At 57.2% G+C, this 24,905-nt stretch overlaps 2 protein-coding genes across 4 annotated transcripts; both read left to right on the forward strand.

The window, feature by feature from the left end:
* Positions 1-5,094: 5,094 nt before the first annotated feature.
* Positions 5,095-17,028, forward strand: TAF1C (TATA-box binding protein associated factor, RNA polymerase I subunit C). 3 transcript variants are annotated; one of them, XM_063128347.1, is made up of 14 exons: positions 5,095-5,262; positions 5,829-5,925; positions 6,051-6,163; positions 6,272-6,367; positions 6,970-7,040; positions 8,934-9,184; positions 9,446-9,574; positions 9,679-9,796; positions 12,346-12,417; positions 13,222-13,357; positions 13,626-13,754; positions 14,719-14,899; positions 14,985-15,128; positions 15,785-17,028. In XM_063128347.1, the coding sequence occupies exons 1-14, from the start codon at positions 5,116-5,118 to the stop codon at positions 16,891-16,893; spliced, it is 2,793 nt and encodes a 930-aa protein (XP_062984417.1). In that variant the 5' UTR covers positions 5,095-5,115; the 3' UTR covers positions 16,894-17,028. The 3 variants fall into 3 exon arrangements, with proteins under 3 accessions (XP_062984417.1, XP_062984416.1, XP_062984415.1); XM_063128346.1 differs by lacking the exons at positions 5,095-5,262; positions 5,829-5,925; positions 6,970-7,040 and having other exon boundaries at positions 6,076-6,163; XM_063128345.1 differs by lacking the exons at positions 5,095-5,262; positions 5,829-5,925; positions 6,051-6,163; positions 6,272-6,367; positions 6,970-7,040 and adding an exon at positions 7,099-7,384.
* On the forward strand, positions 13,126-24,252 carry HINT2 (histidine triad nucleotide binding protein 2). The gene is made up of 6 exons (XM_063128348.1): positions 13,126-13,131; positions 19,062-19,146; positions 21,806-21,943; positions 22,268-22,372; positions 23,243-23,315; positions 24,098-24,252. Exons 2-6 carry the CDS (start codon positions 19,075-19,077, stop codon positions 24,187-24,189), a joined length of 480 nt encoding a protein of 159 aa, XP_062984418.1. The 5' UTR covers positions 13,126-13,131; positions 19,062-19,074; the 3' UTR covers positions 24,190-24,252.
* The last annotated feature ends 653 nt before the right edge of the window (positions 24,253-24,905 follow it).

A 24,905-nucleotide genomic window follows, 5' to 3' on the forward strand; every position in this document is an offset into this window, starting at 1 on the left:
GGAAAAGGTTTTAACATCTGAATAGATACAATGAACACTGTGTTCAAACACATCCACTAGACTGTCCTATAGCACTATAATTCTTCCCAGCAAAGTCCTACTGCCAGAGTTCTCTGCTCGCCCCAGCAGCTGTCTGATTTTCTTTCCTGGGATGCATCCTCTATTTCATAGAATCGCAGGGGCCTCTAAGGCCATTGAGTCCAACCCCCTGCTCAATGCAGGAATTCCTCCTAACGCATCCCCGACAGATGGCTGTCCAGCTGCCTATTGAAGGCCTCTAGTGTGGGAGAGCCCACAACCTCCCTCGGTCATTGGTGCCATTGTCACACTGCTCTAACACTCAGGAAATTTTTCCTGATGTCCAGCCAAAATCTGGCTTCCTGTAACGACCCCATTTTTCTGTGTCCTGTACTCTGGGATGATCAAGAAGAGATCCTGGCCCTCCTCTGTGCGACAACCTTTCAAGTATTTAAAGAGTGCTATCACGTCTTCCCTCAGTCTTTTCCAGGCTAAACATGCCCAACACAGTTCTTTCAGTCTCTCCTCATAGGGCTTTGTTTCCAGACCCCTGATCATCCTGGTCGCCCTCCTCTGAACACACCCCAGCTTGTCTGCATCCTTGAAGTGTGGTGCCCAGAACTTGATGCAATATTCAAGATGAGGCCTAACCAGGGCCGAATAGAGAGGAACCAGTACCTCACACGATTTGAAAGCTATACTTCTATTAATACAGCCCAAAATAGCATTTGCTTTTTTTGCAGCCACATCACACTGTCGGCTCATATTAAGCTTGTGATCTACAACAATTCCAAGATCCTTCTCGTTTGTAGTATTGCTGAGCCAAGTATCCCCCATCTTGTAACTGCATTTGGTTTCTATTTCCTATATGTAGAACTTGGCATTTATCCCTATTAAATTCATTCTGTTGTTTTCAGCCCAGCACTCCAGCCTATCAAGATCACTTTGAAGTTTGTTTCTGTCTTCCAGGGTATTAGCTATCCCACCCAATTTTGTGCCATCTGCAAATTTGATAAGCGTCCCCTGCACCTCCTCATCCAAATCATTAATAAAAATGTTGAAGAGCACTGGGCCCAGGACTGAGCCCTGTGGCACCCCACTCGTTGCCTCTCCCCAGTTTGAGAAGGTTCCATTGATAAGTACTCTTTGTGTCCGATTCTGTAGCCAACTGTGAATCCGCCTAATAGTTGTTCCGTCTAGTCCACTTTTAGCTAGTTTGTTAATCAGAATGTCATGGGTCACTTTGTCAAAAGCTTTGCTGAAGTCACAATATATGATGTCCACAGCATTCCCACAGTCCACAAGGGAGGTTACCTGATCAAAAAATGAGATCAAATTAGTCTGACAGGACTTGTTCTTGACAAATCCATGTTGGCTTCTAGTGATCACCGCATTGATTTCAAGGTGTTTACAGATTGACTTCTTTATAATCTGCTCCAAAATTTTCCCAGGGATGGATGTCAGACTGACTGGTCTGTAGTTCCCAGGTTCCTCCTTTTTGCCCTTTTTGAAGATAGGGACGTTAGCCCTCCTCTAGTCGTCCGGCACCTCACCCGTCTTCCATGATTTTGCAAAGATAATAGACAAAGGTTCTGAGAGTTCTTCTGCTAGCTCCTTCATTACTCTAGGATGCAGTTCATCAGGCCCTGGAGATTTGAACTCATTCAAAGAAATTAGGTATTCCTTGACCATTTGTTTATCAATCTCAAACTGCGACCCTGCCCCCTCAACTTCTGCTTCACTTTTTCCAGGGGTGTCATGGACCCACTTTTGGGAGAAAACTGAGCCAAAGTAGGAATTGAGCACTTCAGCCTTTTCTTTGTCATCTGTTATCAATTTGCCATCCTCATTAAGCAGTTGAACCACCATTTCTTTCCTCTGTTTTTACTACTCATGTATCTGAAGGAAGCCTTTTTATTGCTTTTAGCATCCCTTGCTAATCTCAGCTCATTCTCAGCTTTAGCCTTCCTGACGCCATATTGGCAGTTCTGTGCCACCTGTCTGTACTCTTCTTTTGTAGCCTGGCCTTCCTTCCGCTTCCTATATGTATTCTTTTTGTTTTCAGGTCGTCTCTAAGCTTTTTGTGGAGCCACATTGGTTTCTTCTGTTGTCTTCTATCTTTTTTCCTTGTTGGAATTGTTTGTAATTGTGCCTTTAAAATTTCCTTTTTTAAATATTCCCACCCGTCTTGCACTCCTTTTCTCATTAGGCTTACTTGCCATGGACTTTACTTATCATAATTCTGAGTTTATTAAAACCAGCTTTCCTAAAATCCAGAGTACGTGTATGGCTACACTCAGCTTTTGCTTCCTTTAAAATCAAGAATTCAAGTATGACGTGGTCACTTTCCCCCAGAGTTCCTGTGACTGCCACTTTATCCACTAAGTCATCCCTATTGGTCAATATCAAGTCAAGGATTGCCGATCCTCTAGTTCCTTCCTCCACTTTCTGTAAGAGAAAGTTATCACCCACACATGTCATGCAACAATAAATCCAGGTGGGAACATGCATTTGTATTGATGCTGAATATACATATATGATGTAATACTTGACCTATGTAACCAGAATTATAAATAAACATCTTTTTATTTATTTATTTATTTATTTATTTATTTATTTATTTATTAAAAAGAGGCATCTGGACAGCCATCTGTGAGGTATGCTTTAGTGTGGATTCCTGCATTGAGCAGGGGGTTGGACTTGATGGCCTTATAGGCCCCTTCCAACTCTACTATTCTGATTCTAGTTGCACCAAGACTTAGTGGAACATTAACTGAGCTTGTACCTTTTTGGATTTTACACTGACCATTAATACCCACAAAGTAAACATTAACCTCATTACACCCAAAGCAAACTAAACAAATTAAGAAGGCAGCGCTGTTTCTTCACAAAGGGCTTTAAACAAAGTGTCTGCAGGATGGAACCCCTGGGGTCGTGAGGTGGCCTTTGTGAGGGTTGACTGATTTATAGGGCAAGTGGCTTGTGCCTGCTGGCTGCTATGAGTGAACAGAGGTCCGCGTTGCACCCTTCGTGAGCGGAGCTGTGCTCATTGCACACCACGCAGCGTGGCCCCTTGTGCTTTTCCTGTGATCGGATGGGGCAGGAGTGTGGCAGAGAACAGCCAGTTCTAAAATGGGCCCAAGTGTGTGTCCCTCAGCAAAGACAGGGCTGAGGTTTGTGGTCCTGTTCTGTGTGCCTGGCAAGTGTTTGGCCTACGGCAATGACCGCCTGTGTGAAATTGGACCCAGTAAAAATATGGCTGCCTGCCTGCCTAGGTATAAGGTGTGCTCTCCACGCCACTGATGGCGAGTCAGTGTGGCAGAGGAGGGGGTCACATTAGAACTGGGGAGACCTGGGTTCAAATCACCATGAAGCTTACAGGGTGGCCTTGGGCCGGCCAGCCATCTTCTGTCCCTTTAACCTACCTCACAGGGTTGCAGAAAGAGGCAGTGGGTGGGTGGGAGACCACAGGGGAAAGCAGGGGCTGGGAGACTGCATCTGCTCCCCTTGAGCTCTGGGGAGAGGGAGAGAAAAGGTGGGATAAGAGTGTCGTAAAACTAATCTGAGGGCAACAGGGCAGGGCAGAGCAGGCCCTGGGTCCATGGAAGCTTCGGCCCTAGTAAACATACCGGTCCTTAAAGTGCCACAAGACTCATGCGCTGCCAACGCTGACGCCACCTCAGGTGGCAGCGGCCTCTTTGGGACCTGCGCCAAGGGCCCCCCCCTTCTGCTCTGACATGCTGCCAGCTGAGAAGAGGAGGTCCTTTGTTTATTTATGTTGCCGCTGCTCCGTTTTATGCTACACTAGTTGCACCGCACTGTATTGCTGCTGCTGAAGAACACCCTGGGATGCGTTGCGCTGTCTAGAAATGTTTAAAATACACTTCCAAAATAGAATTAATTAAGCATTCTGCCACAGCCATCAACAACATCATCAGGGTGGGGGCTGCTCCCATGGACCCAGAGGGAGGCGACCCACTTCAGAAGGCACCGTGAAGGGCAGGTGAGGGGGTGGGGATCCGGGAAGGCAGGAATCGGTGCCCTGGAAGGCTTAGCAGTCAGGAAGTGCAACGACACTTCGTGGGCAGCCCTCAAACACGAACAAAACAGGCGATGGACGCTCCTGATGCCACCCAGACACAACTGCATCTGGTGCCACCCGGGCCACGAAGCACAGACCCCTGGCAACCCTCTTGGGCTGGGGTGGGCTTGCGGGACCACCTTTGCTCTTTCCTAGACCCCCGCGATCCAGGGAAGGGGGGAGCGTGTCCTCAGCCAGAGTGCCTGCTCTACCTTCTGCCCTCCCTGCGGTAAGGTAGCTGATGAGTGTGGGGGGTGGGTGAGAAGAGGATTGCTCCCAAACGTCCCAGGGAAGCCCAGATGGTCGGTGGTGCAGCGGGGCTGATGCTCAGGACCCAGGGCTGCCAGCCCCCTGCCCTCCATGGCCACCCAGCTGTGGCCCGCTGTGCTGCATGGGTCTCCCAGGCACGATGGGCACCCTACTTTATTTATTTATTTATTGCATTTGTATCCCGCCTTTTTTCCTCCAAGGGACTCAAAGCAGCACACACGATCCTCCTTCTCCTCCTCCCCATTTTTATCCTCACAACAACAACAACCCTGTGAGGTAGGTTGGGCTGAGAGTCAGGCCCTGGCTCGCCGCTACGCCACCCCGGCAGGACAGCAGAGGCGCCATCCCACGAAGTGGAAACCGGCCATTATACTTTGCCCCCGCCGCCCCCGTGGCCGCGCTCTGGCCTTATCCCGGCGCTGCCTGCCCGGGCGGAGACGCAGGCAGGCAGGCAGGCGGGGGCAGCGCGTGGCCGCGGGCCTGAATCTCCCCCTCCCCACCCCAGCTGCCTGCAGGCGGCTTCGGAACCGAGGCGAGGGGGTCTTCCAGCCGCCAGGGGGAGCCAGCGGGCGGACGCAGGAGGCGGAGGGCCGGATCTCCCACTCGCGCCCCTCTGGCCCCCGCCTCTTGCTCGCCGCTTGGCCGCCTGTCCCAAGTGGGGCTTGGGCTGCTGCTGCTGCGGCCGCGAGTTCGAGCCCCGCTCGCTCCACGTGCGCCCAGGCCCCTGCCTGCCTGCCTGCCTGCCCATGGCGGCCTTCCCTTGCCCGCTGTTCCCCGGGCACTTCCGCGAGGGCCCCCCGAGCCGCCCCCGCGCCCTCTGCGCCCCGCTGGTGGCCGGCTGGGGCAGCTACGGGCAAGCGCAGGTCGACCCCCGCGGGCAGCAGCAGCAGCAGGTAAAGGGAGGGAGGGAGCGGCGCCGGGCTGGGCGAGCCCCCCCCCCCCCGGACTCTCTGGCGCTGCTCTTGAGCCGAGACCCGGAGCCCCTGGTCGAATCCTGCCCGTGAGGCTGCCCTGGAAGTGCCCAGCTAGCTCTCCCCCCCCCCCAACGCTCAGCGCAGGGGGTCCTCAGACACCCCCTCCTCCCACATACAAAAGAGGGCAAGGCTCCTGCAGCTTTCCCTGTTGTGATGAAGAGGGGATTTCACCAGGTGCTGCAGGCAAAACAATGACACCGGCTGGAACGGCCTTTTCCATGCAGTCGTCAAAGATACAGGAGGAGCCGTGTCCTCCTTTCCCATAGGGCCACCCTAGCTTCGCGGCTGAGAAGTGGCCACCCAGCCCCTGCTTCACCGCCGCCCTATAGGAAGGCCAGCCCCAAGCAGCACTTCCCTCGAACCCAGGCCCCTGGACGCGGCAGTGGCGGCAGACTCCGCAGGCGAGTGGCGATAGGCGGGGTGGCCCCACTGGCCATACCAGGGGCGGCTTCCCCTGCTTGCTGACCCCTTTTGTGTACCCACAGGGCCAGCCGAGGTTCATGCCGCGCCACCGCAAGAAGGGCCGGGAGACGTGGGTGCCCACAGGGGCTGCCCCCGTGCCCCTGAAGCTGCCCAATGCCGGTGAGAGCCCCAGCGTTGCCCCCAAGCCAGGCTGGGTGTGAGGCTGGGTGGGCAGGCGGGCGGGAGCCCAAAGAGCCCCTGCTGAACTGATGACGGACAGAACCCTCTTCTCCCCCTGCCCCCAGGCTGCAGGGTCCCGGCTGTGACCCCCCAAGACATTCTTTATGTGGGGCAGATACAGCGGGCCATGAAGGCAACCAACACCGGTGCTCAGGCTGCCCTCGACTTCACGAGTCAGGTAGTCCAGGGGACACTCGGGGGGACGACATGTGTGGGGGTGTGTGCAGGAGGGGGCGTGAAGTGCGTTCCGGCCAAGGAGCCAGCCTGTCTCTCTCTGTGCCTGCAGCTGGCCGCCTTCTTCCAGGACCACCCTGATGTTGCCTTTGGTGCCATGGGCCAGCTGCTCCAGGAGAACTTCTACCTGGGAGATTCAGAGGTGCCGGTGAGTGGCAGGCCTCTTGAGCCGCTCCTTCCTTCCTTCCCCTAAGGGCCCCCCACCCCCCAGTCTTGGCTCAGGCCGCTCTCTTGCGTTGCGGCCTCTGTAGCCCCCCTGTCCGTGGCACGTGCCAGTCTGGATGGGCTGAGGTGGGTGGGGCTGAGCCTCCCTCAGGGCTGGGGCTGGGCATGACAGCCTGCTTGCTTTCTCCTCTGTCTTTGGCTGCACCCAGGGCCTGTATCCTCTCCAGGCCTCAGAGGCTGCGTTCTCTCACCCTCCGTGGCCCTCAGTGCCCTTCCCTCCCTCCCTCCCTCCCCCCACGCCCCATTTCTTTGGCTCTTAGCAGCAACGTAAGGACCTCTGTTGCTCTATATTTCCTTGTTTCTTTATTCCCTCCCAAGAATCCTGCTGGGAGGCTGGGGTGGGCATGCGACTGGCCGGAGCTGCACAGCAGAGGAAGCTGCCTTCCCCTGGCCCAAGCCCCAAGGGCGAGGGGGACGTTCTCTCTGCTGTGCCCAATGAGCTGATCCGGGGGCAGATGCCCGGAGGCGTGGTCCGCCGCTCCCACCTCGGTGTCTGCTGACGCTTTGCGTCTCCGTCTCTTGCAGAGAGACGCGCGGGACAATGTCTGCCATGCTGCCCGCATTCTCAAAGACCTGGATGCCCGGGGAAGCACCAGGTGAGTCGCTCTCCTGTCCTTTTGGGGTACAAAGTAGCTGTCCACCTGGTTGTATGTCGGGGTCTCCACGGAACGCCTCTCCTAGGGGACGAAGCAGATTCTCCAGGCCGGGTCGTGACTCCTGAAATGAGACCAGCTAAATCCCTTTGTTCCCAGCCTGTGAAACGTTTTGCCCCATCCTGGGAACGTGATGAGCTGTTTTCTTCAGGAGGCCAAACTTTCCCAAGCAGAAGGAAGAAGGCGCCCAAGTTAAGGAATGTGGTGATGCACAACAGCCTTGGCAGCAGAGGCAAACAATACGGAGCCACAGCCGGTTGGCACGAATTGGGGTTGGTGGGGAAAAGGTCAGAAAACTTTGCTGCTGAAGAGGCCTACTTCGGCTACCTGGAGCCTTCTAAAAGCTGCTTCCTATATTTGACTGTTAGCTTCTGTCCATGCTTAATATGGTCATAAATGTGTATATTGGATGTTGATATATATTTGTACGCTGGACAGACTTGTGAGAAACAATTAAGCCTCCTCGCCATGTCTTCCGCTCAAAACCACTGCAGGATTTAGAGGCTGGTGCTGAGGGGCTGCAACTTCGTGCCATGCCCAGCCTGTAGCTTTGCTCGTGGGCCCTGGGGTGGGGGTGGGGGGTGCAGCAGCTACTTCCTCTGCTGCCAGGCGCTGTGCAAGCAGCAATGCAGGTTTTCCAGAAAATGTTGAGTTGCGAATTAAATTCCCTGATGCCCTCGAGCACCCTTCCCCAACCTGGTGCCCTCTGGATATTTTGGACTACAACTCCCAGCATTCCTGACTATTGGCCATGCTGACTGGGGCCTGTGGGAGTTGAAGTCCCAACAGCTTGGAGGGCACCAGGTTGGGGAAGGTTGCCATGGAGAGCGATCTAATTTAGTTTGTTTATTTTACTTGCATTTAGTAAACAAGCAAACAAAAAACCCACCAAAAAAGTACCTCGTTTTAATTTTTTGTCGCAATGTTCCATCTATATTTTCCATGCAATGTTTCAGATAAAGAATTAACGCACACTTAATATCATTTAAATGTTACATTATGTAGAAATTTTTATTAGAATACTTTTAAAAATGCAAAGGCAGTTGCACGTACTCACCGTGTGTTGTTTAGATTTAAGAAAAAAACAAAGGGATCGAAGACTGTTGACACGCAGATACATTTTTTGAGAGCTTCGGCTATTGGGCGGTATAAAAATGTAATAAATAAATAATAAATACAAATTTTTGCAACCCAAAGGACTCTGCATCCATAGCCCCTCATCTACGGCTCGCCTCACGTGGTATTTGCATTTGGCATCCTTCCATTATTTCCAGTGAACTTGGGAAACAGATTTTTTTTCCTGTGGGAAAATAAAGCACTAGAAAACGTCCTGGAAAATTCTCTAGTTTAGAAAATGTTCCACCCCCCAATTCAGGGCGTTTGAGTCACACCGGCAGGTCCTGAGCCAGAGGCAGACGGCTGCAGGCTCCGGTTCTTTCCCTGGAGCCTGCCGGGGGCAGGATTGGGGCCTGCTGGACTCCCTAGTTTTGCTATAGTAAGAAGGAGGAGTAGGACAGAGCTAAGAAAGTTCCACTCAGCCTCCACTTTCCTGCCAACTGGTGGAAACAAAGGACACCTGGTCTTCTTTTAGGATGCTGCGTTCTGAGCCTGCACCACTTTGGGGGTCCCTGTCTTGCCCAGGAATCCCCTCAACCGCCTGGCGGGCCTAGGACCCGCCCCTCGCTGCTCACCCTGAAGAGCTTCCCCGGGGTGAATGGGCAACACTTCTGGCAGCAGCAGCAGCAGCGGCGGTGCCGGGCGGTGACTCTTCCTGCCTGGCCTCCGAGGCTGAGGGTCTTCTCTTCTCCTCCCCACCCACACCCGGCCTTTCTGCAGGTGTCCCTTTTACAAGAACAGGAAGCGGCTGCGCAGGGTGGCCCACCTGTGTCGGGACTGGCTGTTTGAGTTGCCCCTGGAACTGATGGCTGAGTGGGTGCATGAAGACCTGGCGGAGCAGTGGAGGGCCCTTTCCTTCGACGATGCCCCCACCGGGGGGGCCTTGGCATGGTTGCCCAGCGGCAACAGCGGGGAGCCCACCCGTGGGGGCTGCTTGGTGTACCCTGCAGGCGACGCCATGAACCGGCTCTGTATCCTCTGAGAGGTGGGGTGGGGTGGGCGGGACACTCCAGTAGGTCACAAGGGGTGGAGGGGGGGGCGCTGGTGGTGATGGTGGGAGGAGGACCAGCAACTCCAGTTCAGCCCTTTCTTCCATGCCGTGTGCCCCCCTCCAAGTCCCAGGCAGCCTCTTCTCCGCTTTGGCATGGAGATGCCCATCACCCGTCTGTGGAAGCGCCCCCCCCCCCCCCCCGGACCCCTCCTCCCTCTTCTTTCCTTAGCGGGCTCCCCAGGCTTCCAGGATGTGGCTCTGGAGCCCACGGCCAGTGGCTCCCTGAGACCTCGGACCAGCGGCTGCCCTGCACAATTTGAACTCAATGGTGCGGTGAAGCAAGTGGCAGCAAGGCACGTGGATGGCCACGGTGAGTGAGAGGCGTTCACCAGAAATCACCACTCCCCACCCCCACCCTGCAGTATTCTTCCAATGCATCTAATCTGTTCTTTCTGCTCTGTATCCCAAACACAGACTTTGTTGGGGTGCGCTCAGAGCATCACTGCGGGGTGTGGAGGGTGCAGCACAGCGCAGGCCCCGCTCCACTCCAGGTTGTTTGCACAGATGCCCCTTGCTCCTCCCTCTCTGTCAGGTGAGCTCTCTCTGCCACAGGGAAGAAGAAAAGGGTGGCTCTCCCACCTTCTTCCTTTTTCTGTACCTATCACCACTGTGGCTTTCTGCAGACTCCGTCCTGCCGTTGAGGGGGGCCGGCAGCCACCAGGACTACCTGGGGCTTCCCAAAGCCATGAGATTGTGCCTGTGGTTTACTCAGGGGAGGGGACTTGGCTGCCTGGGAGAGGGCGGGATCCACTCACGTGAGCCCCTTCTGCAAGGTCAGTTCGTGTTACACGTGGTTTATATCACTTGTGAACACACGCGCAAAAAGGTACTAGCCTTAACAGAATGCAAATGGTTGATAAAAACAAAGATAAGGACCCTAAAAAGTACAAAATTTAATACAAAGCAAATGAATTAAAATTAACTATCTTCACATAAGAGCACTTGTATTTCTAAATTGAACATCCAATGATTTGATAAAAGTGCTCTTTTTCTAATGACCAGACGCGCTTCGACCAGGAGGTCATAGAATCATAGAATAGCAGAGTTGGAAGGGGCCTACAAGGCCATCGAGTCCAACCCCCTGCTCAATGCAGGAATCCACCCTAAAGCATCCCTGACAGATGGTTGTCCAGCTGCCTCTTGAATGCCTCTAGTGTGGGAGAGCCCACAACCTCCCTAGGTCACTGGTTCCATTGTCGTACTGCTCTAACAGTCAGGAAGTTTTTCCTGATGTCCAGCTGGAATCTGGCTTCCTTTAACTTGAGCCCGTTATTCCGTGTCCTGCACTCTGGGAGGATCGAGAAGAGATCCTGGCCCTCCTCTGTATGACAACCTTTTAAGTATTTGAAGAGTGCTATCATGTCTCCCCTCAATCTTCTCTTCTCCAGGCTAAACATGCCCAGTTCTTTCAATCTCTCTTCATAGGGCTTTGTTTCTAGACCTCTGATCATCCTGGTTGCCCTCTTCTGAACACGCTCCAGCTTGTCTGTGTCCTTCTTGAATTGTGGAGCCCAGAACTGGACGCAATACTCTAGATGAGGCCTAACCAGGGCCGAATAGAGAGGAACCAGTACCTCCCGTGATTTGGAAGCTATACTTCTATTAATGCAGCCCAAAATAGCATTTGCCTTTCTTGCAGCCATATCACACTGTTGGCTCATATTCAGCTTGTGATCTACAACAATTCCAAGATCTTTCTCGTTTGTAGTATTGCTGAGCCAAGTGTCCCCCATCTTGTAACTGTGCATTTGGTTTCTATTCCCTAAATGTAGAACTTGGCATTTATCCCTATTAAATTTCATTCTGTTGTTTTCAGCCCAGCACTCCAGCCTATCAAGATCACTTTGAAGTTTGTTTCTGTCTTCCAGGGTATTAGCTATCCCACCCAATTTTGTGTCATCTGCAAATTTGATCAGCGTTCCCTGCACCTCCTCGTCCAAATCATTAATAAAAATGTTGAAGAGCACTGGGCCCAGGACTGAGCCCTGCGGCACCCCACTCGTTGCCTCTCCCCAGTTTGAGAAGGAGACTTATCCATTGATAAGTACTCTTTGAGTCCGATTCTGTAGCCAACTGTGGATCCACCTAATAGTTGTTCCATCTAGCCCACTTTTAGCTAGTTTGTTAATCAGAATGTCATGTGGTACTTTGTCAAAATAGCGTTTGCATTTCTTGCAGCCATATCGCATTGTTGGCTCATATTCAGCTTGTGATCTACAACAATTCCAAGATAGATGTTAGAGTTTGGGCCACTGAAGAGGACCTCTTACATGATAATAGTGTGAATGTAATAAATAAAATATAAATAATTTTAACTCATTTACTTTGTAATACTTTTTGTACTTTTTAGGGTCCTTAACTTCATATCGCTTGTGCACTGGCTGCAGGTCTGCCTTTGAGGCAGAATGGGGAGTCCTGAGGGGACGTTGCGTTGCCGTCATTTCTCGCTGCCATTGCGTGAGTATCGTGAGGGGGAGGGGAGGAGTGATGTGAATCCCTCCCACCCCCCAAACATGCTCGGTCGCACTCTGGAGTTGCTGAAATTTGGCCACATTTTACAATTTACAAAACAACAACAACCCTACCTTGTCTTTTACAATACAATAAAAGCAGAGCTAAAATCTTGGACAGTCTTCAGCTGAAACGAGCTGGTATTAATGACACCCAACCCCAAACCCCCTGAATGACCTCTTGGTGGCTCCAGATGGGTGTTGCCAAGCATAGAGGGCAAGATGGGGCCCTGTGGGACCCCGTAGGCCGACAGCCAAGAGCTCAAGCAGGAATCCCCCCCAACAGCACTTTTGGGGACCTACCTGCCCCCCAAGTTCTCCAGTTCTCCTAAAGCATTGCGCCTGATAAGAGTTGTCATCCAGACTCTGGGGGCATTTGGGTCGGTCTTCATAAAGGCATTGCCCAGCTGTGGATGCTGGATGTTTCTCTCATGGACCAACCTGGCCGTCTTGGGGATTAGAGGGCGACCCTTTGACTCAAGCTGAGGCGGTGGCAGGGGGTGGGGTGGGGTGGGCGGGGGTCCTCCTTCTCCAGGCCCTCCTGCTGACGCTGCGTCTCTCTTCTTTGCAGCCCGCACGTGCCTGGCGAGGTGTCGTTTTGCACTCTCCGTGGAGCCCTGTACGTGTGGAATGTCGAGGCAGGGTGAGCAAGGTTGGGGGCTCAGCCCCTTCCCCCTGGGAGCCCTGCACAGATCGGGATAAAACCTTGGGAGGTTTTGCGTTGAGCTTTCACAGAGGTGGAGACGCATGTTTATCCCTGGCCCGTCTCTGGAGCGGCCCTGTGGGCGGCAGATCAAGATGATAGAAGGGCTCCTGCCTCCTGGGGAGGAGGGGGCGTGGTTGTGGCGAGGGCGGCATTTTGGGTTAGGTGGAGGCTGCCTTGGTAAACAGCCTTCCAAAGCCTAAATTAAGCCTGTAGTTTGAGAGCTGCGGTGACTGCCCCCTTAACGCAAGGCCATGCAAACAAAGGAAGCGGATATGCTGGAATTGCCGCTGTCCCACAGTTTCCCCCAAACAACAGGGATGTTCCTTAACTTTGAAGCCTTCAGCAAGTTGTGCCCATATTTCCTCGTATTTGGGGGCCGTGCGTTCAGCCTCGTCAGAAGCAGGGCTAGTGCCGCCCCTTGTGGGGCTCCCCTAGTTTTGGCTTGTAACGTTAGGAAGCCGGTGTCCCCTTGCCAAGGCAACAGGGCAAGGCTGATGTGGGGGAGGGGGCCGTGTATGCCGGACACGATCTGGGAGGCCATCTGGTACTTGTGGCACCTCGCTAAGAGAGCCGCTGCTGTTGGCCGCCAGTCTGTGTTTGGGCAAGAGCCCGGCCACCTGGGGCAGACCGGAGGGGCGGGCAGGCAGGCAGGCAGGCAGCTCTGCCCCAGGTGGAAGACGAGGGGGGACCGAGCGAGTGTCGCCTCCCGCATTGGGCCGACCCAGACGTTTCCCTCGCCAGGCCCCGGCGGCTGCACCAGGACAGCGAGACCATGTTCTTCCGGGACCCTTCCCCATGGCGTTGGAGCGAGTTCACTGCCCACCCGCGGGTGCTGAGTTTTGCTGACCGTACCGGCCTGAGGGGCATTGACCAGAGGGTGAGCTTCGTGGACGGAAGGTGCTGCAGGAGGTGGCCGGGGGTGGGGTGGGGAGGCCGGCAGGGGGCAGCGCTGCAGCGCCTTCTGCACGTCGCCCGTATCTTGGCCTTGTGGCCTTGCTCCTGCCCCTCCTCCTTGCCCCTCGTGGCTCAGGGCCCGCTTGGGAGACTGATCCAGAGCTGGCTTAGCGGGCCCGAGCCACCAGGGCCCAGAGCTGCATGGCAGGGGGGCCACTCCACGGGGGCTAACTGTGACCTGGGGGCTCTAGGTACCCTCGAGCCGCTGTTTTGACCTCTTCAAGGTGGGGAGCGAAGCGGGATGCCAGCGGGGGGAGCGCCTGGTCCTCTCCAAGTACCTGGGCCAGGCTGAGCCCTACCATCACCTGGTTGCCACTCAGGTAGGTGCTGGAGTGTTGCTCTCCTTCCAGGGTGTGGGTGTGCCCCGGAGGGAGGGATGTGAGCTTGGCGTCCACTCCCTGCGCAGCGAGCGCCATCGCCCAGGCCATGCTGGAGAGTGTTTTGCCCCAGCCCACAGCGCTAGCTTGGGCGGATAAATGGCCTGGCCTGCAGTGGGGGGCGGTCATCCTGCCCCGCCACTGCTTGGAGGTCCGCCGGGCCCTTTCCACGCCGGCACAATGATGCCCAGCCCCGATCCGGTCCAGGGTGGGGGGCTCCAGGCATCTCAGTCACTGTTTGCCTTGATGGTACTTCGTACGGTTGCATCATGCTCATCCCGTAACGTTTATTTATTTATTTATCTATCATATTTATACCCTGCTCCTCAGCCAAAAAAGGCTCTCGGAGCGGCTTACACTTAGCAAAAAAGACAGTCCCTGCCCTCAGGCTTACAGTCTAATAAAGACATGAGACACAAGGAAAAGGAGTTCAGGAGGGAAGAGGTAAAGAGAGAGAGAAATTAAGTGGACTGGGAAAAGGGCTGATGGGATTGTCCTGCTCCCGAAGGAGGGGAGTCCAACAGGAGCAGGCCCCGATGTTTCCTCGGCCTGCTCCTGTCCTCTCGGTCTTTCTTCTTCCCCACAGGGCCAAGATGGCAGTTTGCCCTGTGGGGGTGGGGGAAGAGTCCAACAGGAGCAGGCACCGATGTTTCCCCGGCCTGCTCCTGTCCTCTCATTGGCTCAGAGTGCTTCATGTCCATCACCTTAGTCATCCTTGCAACAAATACGTAATGTTGGTTGTTAGTATTGCCTCCTCCCCTCTTCAGCTTGCAGGCAGTGAGTGGCAGACTCAAGAGTGGGGAGTCGGGCTTGCCCGGTGGGTGTCTGACCTGATACATGTGTGTGTGCGCCCCCCACCCCCAGTCGCTGCCCCTGTGCAGTCCTCTGAATGTGCTTTGCTCCCCAGTTCTCTGCCTACGTGCTAGACGAACGCTTTCCGCTGGTGCCCGTTCTTAGCTGGAAGCACATGCTGCAGAGGCCTCCCAGCTACGCCCACCTCACGCCGGACGCCGGGGCTTCACAGCGCAGCCACAAGGTGCTCCTGGGCACCCACCACACCCAGGAGCTGCTGCTGCTGCAGTATGCAGGTGGGGGTCGCCGGGGCAGGGGGTTGTTGTGGGGGGGGGGAGCCGGCTGTGGCAGGCTGGGCTACTGACACGCCTCTTTCCACAGGTGGCGGCAGCAGCGGAACCCCATGCCAGCTCTGGGGCCCCCCACAGAAGCTCTCGCCCATCAGAGAGTGCCTGCCCCACTTCCCTGTGCAGGTGCCCATCAGGCAGAGTGCTCTGCACCAGCGCCTCACGGTGCCCACTGCGGGTATGTGGCCGGGAAAGGAAGGGGGTGGGGGTGGGCTGCACAGCTTTGGAAGAGGTTCTCACATGCCTGGGAGCAGCCACAGACTCACAAAAGCCACCCGTGAGAGCAGCGCTTCTGCGTCGCCCAGCTAGCTCAGCTGCACGCAGGGTAGCCCAGCCTGGCGACACCGGGAGAGGAACACGTACGGGGGCTCTCCTGTGCTCACGCTAGGGACGGATCTCGCCAGTTGAAGGCTGCTGTGCTAGGAGCCTCCGAGCTCAGCTTGGGAGAGTTGGTCTGCAGGATGTCGGAGGTCACCACGGGGCAGCTGCTGGTGGGCTCCCCATGGGGCAACCGGTCAGCCACTTGGGAGCAGGAGGCTGGACTAGCCCCCCCTCCCCAGGGTCTGATCCAGCATGGACCCCAACATTTGTATTTGTGAGCGAATAGTTCCCAGTGCGTGCTAAACATCTGAGTGGTGACCGTGCCTCGCCCAAGCTTCCAGTACGGAAGGCCTTCTAGGCTCCAGGCTCGCCTTCGGCAGCCGCTGTTCCCAGCCGTGTCTGAGAGGAGGCAGCCAAGAGCTGCCCCGGTCAGTTCAGGGAAGCCCCAGCCCAGCCCCGCACCTCACCTGCCCCTCTGTTCTCTCTCTCCCACCCACCCCGCCCCTCTTGCAGGCATTGCAGCTGCCCTTGGCCAGCAGGGTCAGAGCCAGGCCATGCTGGTCTTCCAGCTTTCAGAGATGGGGGACCTCTTCTACCAGCCGCTGCTCCACCAGGACGAGCGCAGGGAGGAGACCTGTGGGGAGCCAGGGCCGGAGCCAGACGACCCCCGGGAGGCCGGTGGGGGCTCAGGAGCAGATGGGCTCTGCAGGGACGCTCCCGTTCCGCCCTCGGTGCCCCCGACAGCAGCTGGCCGTGATGCTGCTGCTGCTGCTGCTGCGCCCATCAGTTACCAGCGCTGGCTGAAGGCCTTCCTCAAGGACTGGCAGCAGCTGCCGGAGCAAGCCCAGGGGCGGCCACAGCCTCCGACCGCCGTCACCCAGGACCGCCTCTTCCGCCGTCGAGAGCTGCAGGAGCAGCCCTGGTTTGCCCCTCTCCACGCGGAGGTCTGCCAACACCTGCGCACCGCCATGCAGAAGCAGCTACTCCTGTGCCCCTGGGGGGAACAGGGCACAGCCCCCTTGCCCCCGGCCCCAGCCCCTCAGGGACAACCAGACGAGCTGGGCCAGCGGCTTTCAGCCTCGTGGGCCGGCAACTGGCACAGCTGGTGGCAGGACAAGCTGGGCAAGACCCAGGCCCAGAAACGGCAGGTGCTGAGGGAGCAGCGGCGCCGGCTCAAGAGGGCCCGGGGCACCCCCAGCCTGTCCGGCAGCTTCACCTCCTCCACCAGCTACCAGTCGGACTTCAGCGACTTCTCCGGGCTGGGAGGCGGGGGCAGCAGCACCTCCACCGGCCCGTGCGAAGCCCAGCCTGCTCCCGCTGCCCCCCAAAAGGAGCCCTCTGCCCCGGCTGCCTGCCCACCTCAGGCTTCCCAAGACACAGGGCCCGACTCCCAGGACACTGCCGCCGAGCTGCTGTCCTCCCAGACTCTGCGCTCTCGTGGGATCCCCCGGGAGCGCCGGCAGACCCTGCGCAACTACCTGGCCGTCTGGGATGAGCCCACGGAGGGCCTGCAGGAGCCACCTCTGAGCCAGTCCTCCAATCTCAGTGGCAGCAGGCGCTTCGTCCCTTCCTCCCAGGGCTCCCAAGCACCACGCAAGCGAGGAGCCCGCATGGGCTTCTGATGCCAGGGCCGGCGGACGGGCGAGGGCAGCCTCAAACCTTCGATTGCGGGCCCCACAGCTCCTGTGGGGCTTTTTCCTGAATCCCCTGGTATATTAAAGATTGCTGTTTCTGCCCCAGGTGGGGCCTCCTTGCTACTTTTCGGCTCTTGGTTGTCATTCATTCAGTGGTTTGCAGCATGATGAAATATAAAACTATTAATAGGTAAAACTTCTTGGGGGGGGGGTTTAAGTTAAAAGCCACAAAGCATGGAACTTTCTGGACCTCATAAGAAACTCCAGAGCTCCATCCCGCGTTGTCGTACTCCTAGGAGGAGAGGACGGGCGTAGCCTGGTGCCGAAAAGGTGACGTGCCAGACAGGCTGCACTGAGAAGGGCGTCCTTTGCAGGGCCTCTTTAGCATGGTGGAGTGTCGGGGGGCGGGGGGAGGCCTGTGCCCGTTCTTGTGTTTGCTTCTCACGTTCAGCCCTTTGAGGAAGAACCGCTTGCTGTGTCTTCCATGACATGGATCCAGGGCTTGGGGCAGGCAGAGTGTGTGGGGCACACACGGCGTGGGGAGGCCTGGCATGGTGATGGTGGCTTTGCTTTCAGGCCTCCAAGTTTGGGTTAAAGCCCATCTCCACCCCCTTCGCCCTGCCAGCGCTGTCTTTGCAGGGGAGGGAGGTCCCCGTGCTGCCCAGTGGGGACCCCTCCTCCACCACTGCCCAAAGCTCCGCGGTGTGGGCGGAGCCTTCTTTACACAGCACAGAGTTAAAATATGGAATTTGCTACTACAAAATGTGGTGACGGCCACCAATTTGCATGGCTTCAAAAAGGGATGGGACAAATTCATGGAGAAGGCTTCCAGTCCTGATGGCTACATGCGTCGGAGGCAGTAAAGCAACTTCCACCAGTTGCTGGGGAACATGGGTGGGAGAGTGGTGGTGGTGGTGGTATTATTTATTACATTTATATACTGCCCCATAGCCGAAGTTATGATAGTCGAAGCTATCCAGTGAAATTTTAGAATATTTTAAGTTTGTTTTAAAGATGTTTTTATCATGTGTGGTATGTTTTTAATCACTTTTTAACGTGTATTTTATATCATGTTTTTATACTGTTTGTTTTATACCTTGAATGGTTTTAGTTTTTGTGAACCACCCAGGGAGCTTCGGCTATTGGGTGGTATAAAAAATGCACTAAATAGTAATAATAATACGACAGTGAACATCAAAAAAGTATACAAAATTTAAAACCATCAAAAGCATAAAAACTACAGTACTGGGTGGGGGCTGCTAAAAACAAAACAATCCTGTCCTGCTGGGGGCTGCCTGGGCACTGTGTGACCAGCATGCTGGACTAGATGGACCCTTGACCCGATCCAGCCTTAGGGACGCTTCTGATGTTCTTACGAGCCTGCTGAGACTACCACGAACCCCCGCGGGTTGCCAGGAGGTCACCTGGGGCAAAACACCTGCAGCTCCCTCCCTGAAATGCTGCCGGGTAACCCGCATGTTTAGAAACCTGGGATGCTGGCGTTAAAAGGCCTTCGTTGAGTTCGGACAACACGCTAATCAACCAAAGGGGTGGGGAGTAATAGGAGGAACAGGGTGGGAAACAACTGTTGATTTGCGAACCGCCCAGAGAGCTCCGGCTATTGGGCGGTATAGAAATGTAATACATAAATAAAGAATTCGCGTCGTCCAGCACTCAACCAGCCCTTGGCTTGTCCGGGCCGTGCTCGGGAGCTGTGCCCAGCGAAGGTGCGCATTCGCACGGGGCTCACCCGGCTGGTGGTGTGCGCAGCAAGCGGGGGCGCAGGGGAGGCTTCCTGCCGTAGCCGCGGGATCCAGCCCTCCTCGGCTGCCCCTCCGCCCTCGGCGAGGCGCCTTCCCCGCCGACCCCCGGGAACAGGCGTCCTCTCGGGCGCTACAAGCCACGGGCTGGGCGGGGGGCGGCCACGCGCCTTCGGCTAGAGCAGCCAACACGCGGTGCGGGGATGACGGGCGCGCGGGCGCTCACCCCCCCCCTTCTGCACCGCCAGGGCAGCGGCGGTCCCTTTGCCCGCCCGCAGGAGCTCCGGCGCCGCTGGTCCGTCCTGGGCGGGCCGAGCGAGCAGGAGAACGGGCGCGGCCCCCGCGGCCTGCCTGCAGAGGCTTCTGGGGCCGGAAGGGTCGGCGCGGGAGGCGGAGGCAGGCAGCGGGCATGGCGGCGGCGACGGCGCGAGGGGCGGCGCGGAGGCTGCTGCTGCTCCGCGGCTGGGAGCGACCCGGGCTGGTAGGGGGACGGGGGGGGGGGACGGCATGGACGGAGGGAGGGACACCGGGCGGCCCAACAGCTCCCGCGGGCCGCCCAGGGCCGGGATAGGCGCGGCGGCGGCGGCGGCGGCTCTTGGAAGCTCGTTCTTGAAGCATTGCCGAGCTGGACCCTTCCACACGTTACGTACAGGCAGACGCGGGTTCGCCGCCGGCTGCAGCCAATGGCCGAGCCACCCCGAGGAGGCGCGCCGCTCTTCCTCCTCCTCCTCCTCCTGGGCTTCCGCGCCAGGCGTCGGCGGGTGGGGCGGCTTGTCTCAGCCGGACTCGGAGGCTGCTGCCCCGGGTGGAGCGGGCGCCTCTTCCTCGGGGCACGGGAGGGGCGCCCGCTGGGGTTCTTGGGGCGGGCGCACGTGCCAGTCGAAAGGCAAGGCAGTTCAAGACACGCGTGTCGGCGCAAGCCGCGCTCCGGTCTGGGGCGAGGCGGCAGGTGCTGAGGGACGGGAGCCGCCAGGGCGTGGGGTGCCGGGAGCTGCCCTGTGCCTCGGAGGTGGAAGCCCCCGCCTGCTGCTGCTGCTGCTGCGCTCCGGGGCCCCGGGGCTCCCTTCCCAGGGTCCGAGGGCAGAGTCAGCCGCCAGTTCAGTTGACTTGAGTACAAGGAAAGGGAGGGGGGCCTTTCGTCCCTGGCCTCAGGCGGCAGGACGTTTTGGGGCGGCCCTGAACGCCTCCCAGCCCCCTGTCGTCAAGCTGCACCTCACCTCCCTGCCCTGACTTCCCAGGGTTTGTGAGTCCCCTGAGTTGTTCCATGCTCCAAGTCAGGGAGTCCGTAGGCAGCTATTTCTCCCTGGGCCTCCCTGAGTTCCTCCTGGGGGGCTCCAGTCCAGCCCCTGCCCCCACCCTGGAATTGTACGGAGCAGTGGGGTGGGGGGCCCTTTCAAAGGATGCTGTCTTGTGGCTGTAATCCTCCCCATGTTTCCCCACACGAGAGCCATCTGTCTTGAAGCCCCCACCCCACCAACTGAGATGAGCCATTGATCAGCCTGAATGGAGTTAATAGACCACCCAGAAGCCCTCTGGCAGGGGAGGGCTTCCCTGGGACTCGCAGGCAAAGGCCAAGGTGCAAAGAAGCCTTGTTCTGAGCAGGGGGCTGCTGAGCACACCGGGCTGCCGCCCAGGGCAGAGCACATCTCAGCCTCCCTGCTGGGAGCCCAGTAGATCTGGCCACACGGTCGTGCGCTGTTTTTTGCCTTTCTGTGTGCATGTCCCTGGAGAGACGGAAACGTGGCCCGTGCTCACTCAGCAGGATCACTTCTAGGGACCCTGGAGAAGGGGGTGGGGGTGGGGCACTTCTAGCAGTGCACACTATTATTATTATTTATTATTTATTGCATTTATATACTGCCCCATAGCTGAAGCTCTCTGGGCGGTTTACAAAAGTTAAAAACAGTAAACATTAAAAACAAATATACAAAGTTTAAAAAATAAAAAGCATTAAAACAACAGTATCCCTTATAAAAACAGCTATTCTGGGGTCCGTTAAAACTAGGGCTGTGCACGGACCCCCGATCCGCTCTGCACCTGATCCGCAAATTGTGGATCGGGCTCGATCCGCCTACGGTCTGCTCTGCTCTGCTGCGGAGCTCCAGATCCGAATCGGAGCTTCCCCCCTTACCTGGCTCCGCTGCCGTTGCCACACGGACTATGGTGGCGGCGCCGCCATCAGGTAAGGCCCCCCTCCTTCCCCTTACCTGCGTCTGTCGTGTTCTGGCAGCGGCTTCACCTGAGGCTGAGGCTCAAAGTGGAAGGGCAGGCTGCAGTTGTAGCCTGGTCTTTCGGTTTGAGCCTCAGCCTCCGGTGAAGCCGCCGCCGGACCGCGACAGAGGCAGGTAAGCCCCCCTCCCCTCTGCCCCCTTTCCTGGCTCTGCCGCTGTCGCCACACAGACTGCGGCAGTGCCAGGTAAGCCCCCGCTTACCTTTCTTTTGGAGCTTCGGATCGAGGCGAAGGATCCGCCTTCATCTCAATACACTCTGTGACGCTCCACTGCCCCCCCCGATCCTCTTCGCCTCCGCCTTAAGGGGAAGCGAAGCACCCCGATCCACTTTTGCTTCTCCGACCTGAAAAGAAGCGGAGCACAGCCCTAGTTAAAACCAAACAAACTCAGCATATGTTGCTAAATGCTGTTAAATGCCTGGGAGAAGAGAAATCTTAACCTGATGCTGATAAGATAACAATGTTGGCGCCTGGTGAGCCTCGTCGGGGAAACAATTCCAAAATTGGGGAGGGGGCACCACTGAGAAGGCCCTCTCCCTTGTTGTCATCCTCCGAGCTTTACTCGGAGTAGGCACTTGGAGGAGGACCTTAGGTGTAGAGAGCAGTGAGCGGGTAGGTTCATGTCGGGAGAGGTTCATGTCGGAGCAGAACGCCAGAACAGAGCCAGGTGGAGCAGCCTGGGGTGAGGAAGGAGGCCAGTGGGCCAGGAATGCGACGGGCAGGCTGAGGAGAAATTCCTCCCTGCCCCCCTCCCGCCCCAGCCCAGGCCAGGCCTTGGTTTAGCTGCAGAACCACTTGTCTGCTCTCCCTCCCTGCCGGCAATCTCCATAGCCCTTGGCAGGGAGGGCCTGGGAAGCTGATGCCTGGGCCTTGTGTCACGCTGGGCCTTGTCCGTCTGTGTTTGTGGCAGAGAGCATTCGTGGGCCCCCAAAGGCCAGAAGGGGAGGTGGATAAGGCCCAGCGGGCTGCCCAGGAGCCCAGCCCCACCGTCTTCAGCAAGATCCTGGACGGCTCCATCCCAGCCGACATCATCTATCAGGACGACAAGGTCTGTGGTTTGCCAGAGGGGGGCTTGCAGTGTGTGTGCGGGGGTGGGACACACACACACACACACGCTGTGACAGGACTTCCTTGTGACAGGATGGGGGGCTCTGTGCTTTGGAATCTTTTCTCAGTACGTACGCTCAAATGTGGAAAAATTCATAGAGTGCCCCTGAGCATGGGCAGAAGGCTTTCCCCTCCTCAAAGAGTAACTGCATCCTGCTTCCACACATCCAGGAGGACGCAATGAAATCCTGGCTGTTACATGGGGACTCGGCACCCTTGCTCACCTGTAGCGCTATGACTGCCCCTCCCCCTTTCTCCTCCTCAGTGCGTGGCCTTCCGAGATGTGGCCCCACAGGCTCCTGTGCATTTCCTGGTGATACCTAGGCACCCCATCCCCCGCATCAGTTGCGTGGCCGAGAGCGATGCCCAGGTGAGCGTGGGAGGGTGGAGATGCAGAGGGCGGGGGGCGGGACGGGACGGGGGGCTGGAGAGCCCTGCTCCAGGCGGGCAGGAAAGGAAGTGGGGAGTGCAGCTTCTGGGATCTGCTCGAGGTGGTGCGGATCCGTGGCTGTGGCCGGGCAGAAAGGATTTGTCTGTTGCAGGGCACCCTTCAGACCCCCACCCCAGTTGCATGCAAGCCGTTTTCCTGAGTCATGCTGCCACGTGGCTGAGGACTGTGTGTCCGTGGCACGTGTGTGCTGGTCTTTTCCACTAACTGTGCTGCTGCTTCTGTTGGACAAACACCCCCCTGCCCCTGAATTGGCCCTAACATTCCCCTGACACGCAGCCCCCAGCCATAGCGGAGCTGGGGCCCTTCCTGGAGGGCGGGAGCGGTTTGCGGGCCGCTGCGTCTGCTCACTCTGCCCTTGGTGGGAGGTGGCTCTAGTGGCTGCTCATCAAACGGCCAGGCCGCTTCCACAGGGCACCATCTGGGTGCGCTGGGCCCACTGCGCAGCAGAACCACGCAATTCTCCACGCGTGTCCTGGCATCCGCTTGCACTGTTCCTCGTGCTTTTCACTCCCCCTCACTTCCTGCTCTCTGTCGCGTTGCTCATGCTTGCCTCTCCCCTCTCTCCCGCCAGGTAAACATAAGCTGTAAGTTCCTTGGGGCAGGGAGTCATGTTTTAATTTTCTTTTGTTACGCTGTTCTGTGAAATATCACGATCTAAACGGCTGCACTTGCGCAGAGCCTTTGCGGCCTGTTCTAGGGATTCCACGTGCAACGGGGCAGCCGGGGCGGGGTGGGGGCTAGGGCATCGCAGCAGGGCCACCCCCTGACCTGATCCTGCCCTGCCCTCAGCTCCTGGGACACTTGCTGGTGGTGGCCAGCCTGACAGCGAAGGCGGAGGGCCTGTCGGATGGCTATCGTGTGGGTGAGTAAGTCGCGGCCGAGATGCTTTGCGTTAGGTGCTGAGCCTGAGGGGCTGGCTGAGTCGAAGGTGCCATGAGGACGGAGCTTGCTCTGGGGCCCCCGGCCAGGACGTCTCTGGACCTGAGCCACCTTGGAGGGAAGGTACTGAGTGTGACGGAGAGGGAGAGAAGGTGTACAAGCATGTGCAAATGAGGAGATGAGGCCCGTCCTCCGGAACAACCCTCCACAAGAGTATTGACCTCTCTCCTTCGTCTTGTGTGTGCCCCCTCCCTGACCGCAAGTGAACCTGTGTATGTTATCCATTTCACATGAATCATAGAATAGCAGAGTTGGAAGGGGCCTACAAGGCCATCGAGTCCAACCCCCTGCTCAGTGCAGGAATCCACCCTAAAGCATCCCTGACAGGTGGTTGTCCAGCTGCCTCTTGAAGGCCTCTAGTGTGTATGGTCTCTTCTGTAGGGGAGGCTAGGAAGAGAAAGAGACCAGCCCAGCCAGGGAGGGCCGCAGCTGAGCAACGACGTGTGTCCCTGTTTGCCGCACCCCGGCCCTGGTCCTGGCCTCCGCCCTGTGGACTCCCCTTGAATGGATTCCCTCTCAGTCTGGCCATTGCAAGTGCTTGCTTTTGGGCCCCCAAGTCGAAGCCTGGTCTCGGATCTCTCCCACAGTTGCCCCCTACACACACACACACACACACACACACACACACACACACACACTGTCCTGATTCTTCCCTGGGCCTGAGCCCCACACCGTCACACATGCCCTTCCTGCTTTCCTTTCCAGTGATCAACGACGGGAAGCAGGGGGCCCAGTCTGTTTACCACCTCCACCTGCACGTGCTGGGAGGGCGCCAGATGGCCTGGCCGCCCGGCTGAGATGCTCACCCCCATTGTGACCGGAGCTGCACCTCAAGTAAATAAACGCCTGCAGTGAGACCAGATTGGGGTCATCCTTACTGGGAGTGGGTCGTGTTTGGGGAGGGGGTGGCTGCCTTTCCTTCTGGAATGGGTATGGTACTGTGGGGCGCTTGGGGCTCTTCCTGGCTCACCGCTCCACCCCTGTCTCACAGAGGAGGGGGCAGAGGAGGGTGCGGGGAGGGTGCTGAGACCCCTGAGCCCGATCATGTCTTCAGTGACGAGGCCGGGGCCCCTCCTGCCTGGCCCTGGAGAGCAGCACGTGGCCATAACCCAGCCTGCAGGTAGGTAAGCAGTGTGTGTTGCTGACCGTGCCCAGGACTGGGCACAGCTGGCACACCTGCTGCCTAAGATGTCCAGAGCACCTCTGGCCACAGCCACATGCCTGCCCACGTGCTTGGAATACGATGCACAGCTCTTCCTGGCCCATCTCAAAAGGGATATTGCAGAAAAGGGCAGCCCAGGTGGTTGGAGCCGTTGCCAGGACAATTCGTGGTGGGGGTGGTGGGGGACACGCATGGGACCGAAGCTTGTGAGAGTGCGCATGGTTTGTGCAGAGGAGATAGGAGCTGTTGCAGCAAGCCCTGGAACTGCCCAGGAGCTCTTCCCTGCCTGTTTATGTGCTAGGCTGCATATACTTCTGTCCTAGCCGAGGGCCTGTGTCTTGCCCCACATCC

This window comes from Elgaria multicarinata, chromosome 6 (genome assembly GCF_023053635.1).
Source record: "Elgaria multicarinata webbii isolate HBS135686 ecotype San Diego chromosome 6, rElgMul1.1.pri, whole genome shotgun sequence".
NCBI classification, from domain to species: domain Eukaryota; kingdom Metazoa; phylum Chordata; class Lepidosauria; order Squamata; family Anguidae; genus Elgaria; species Elgaria multicarinata.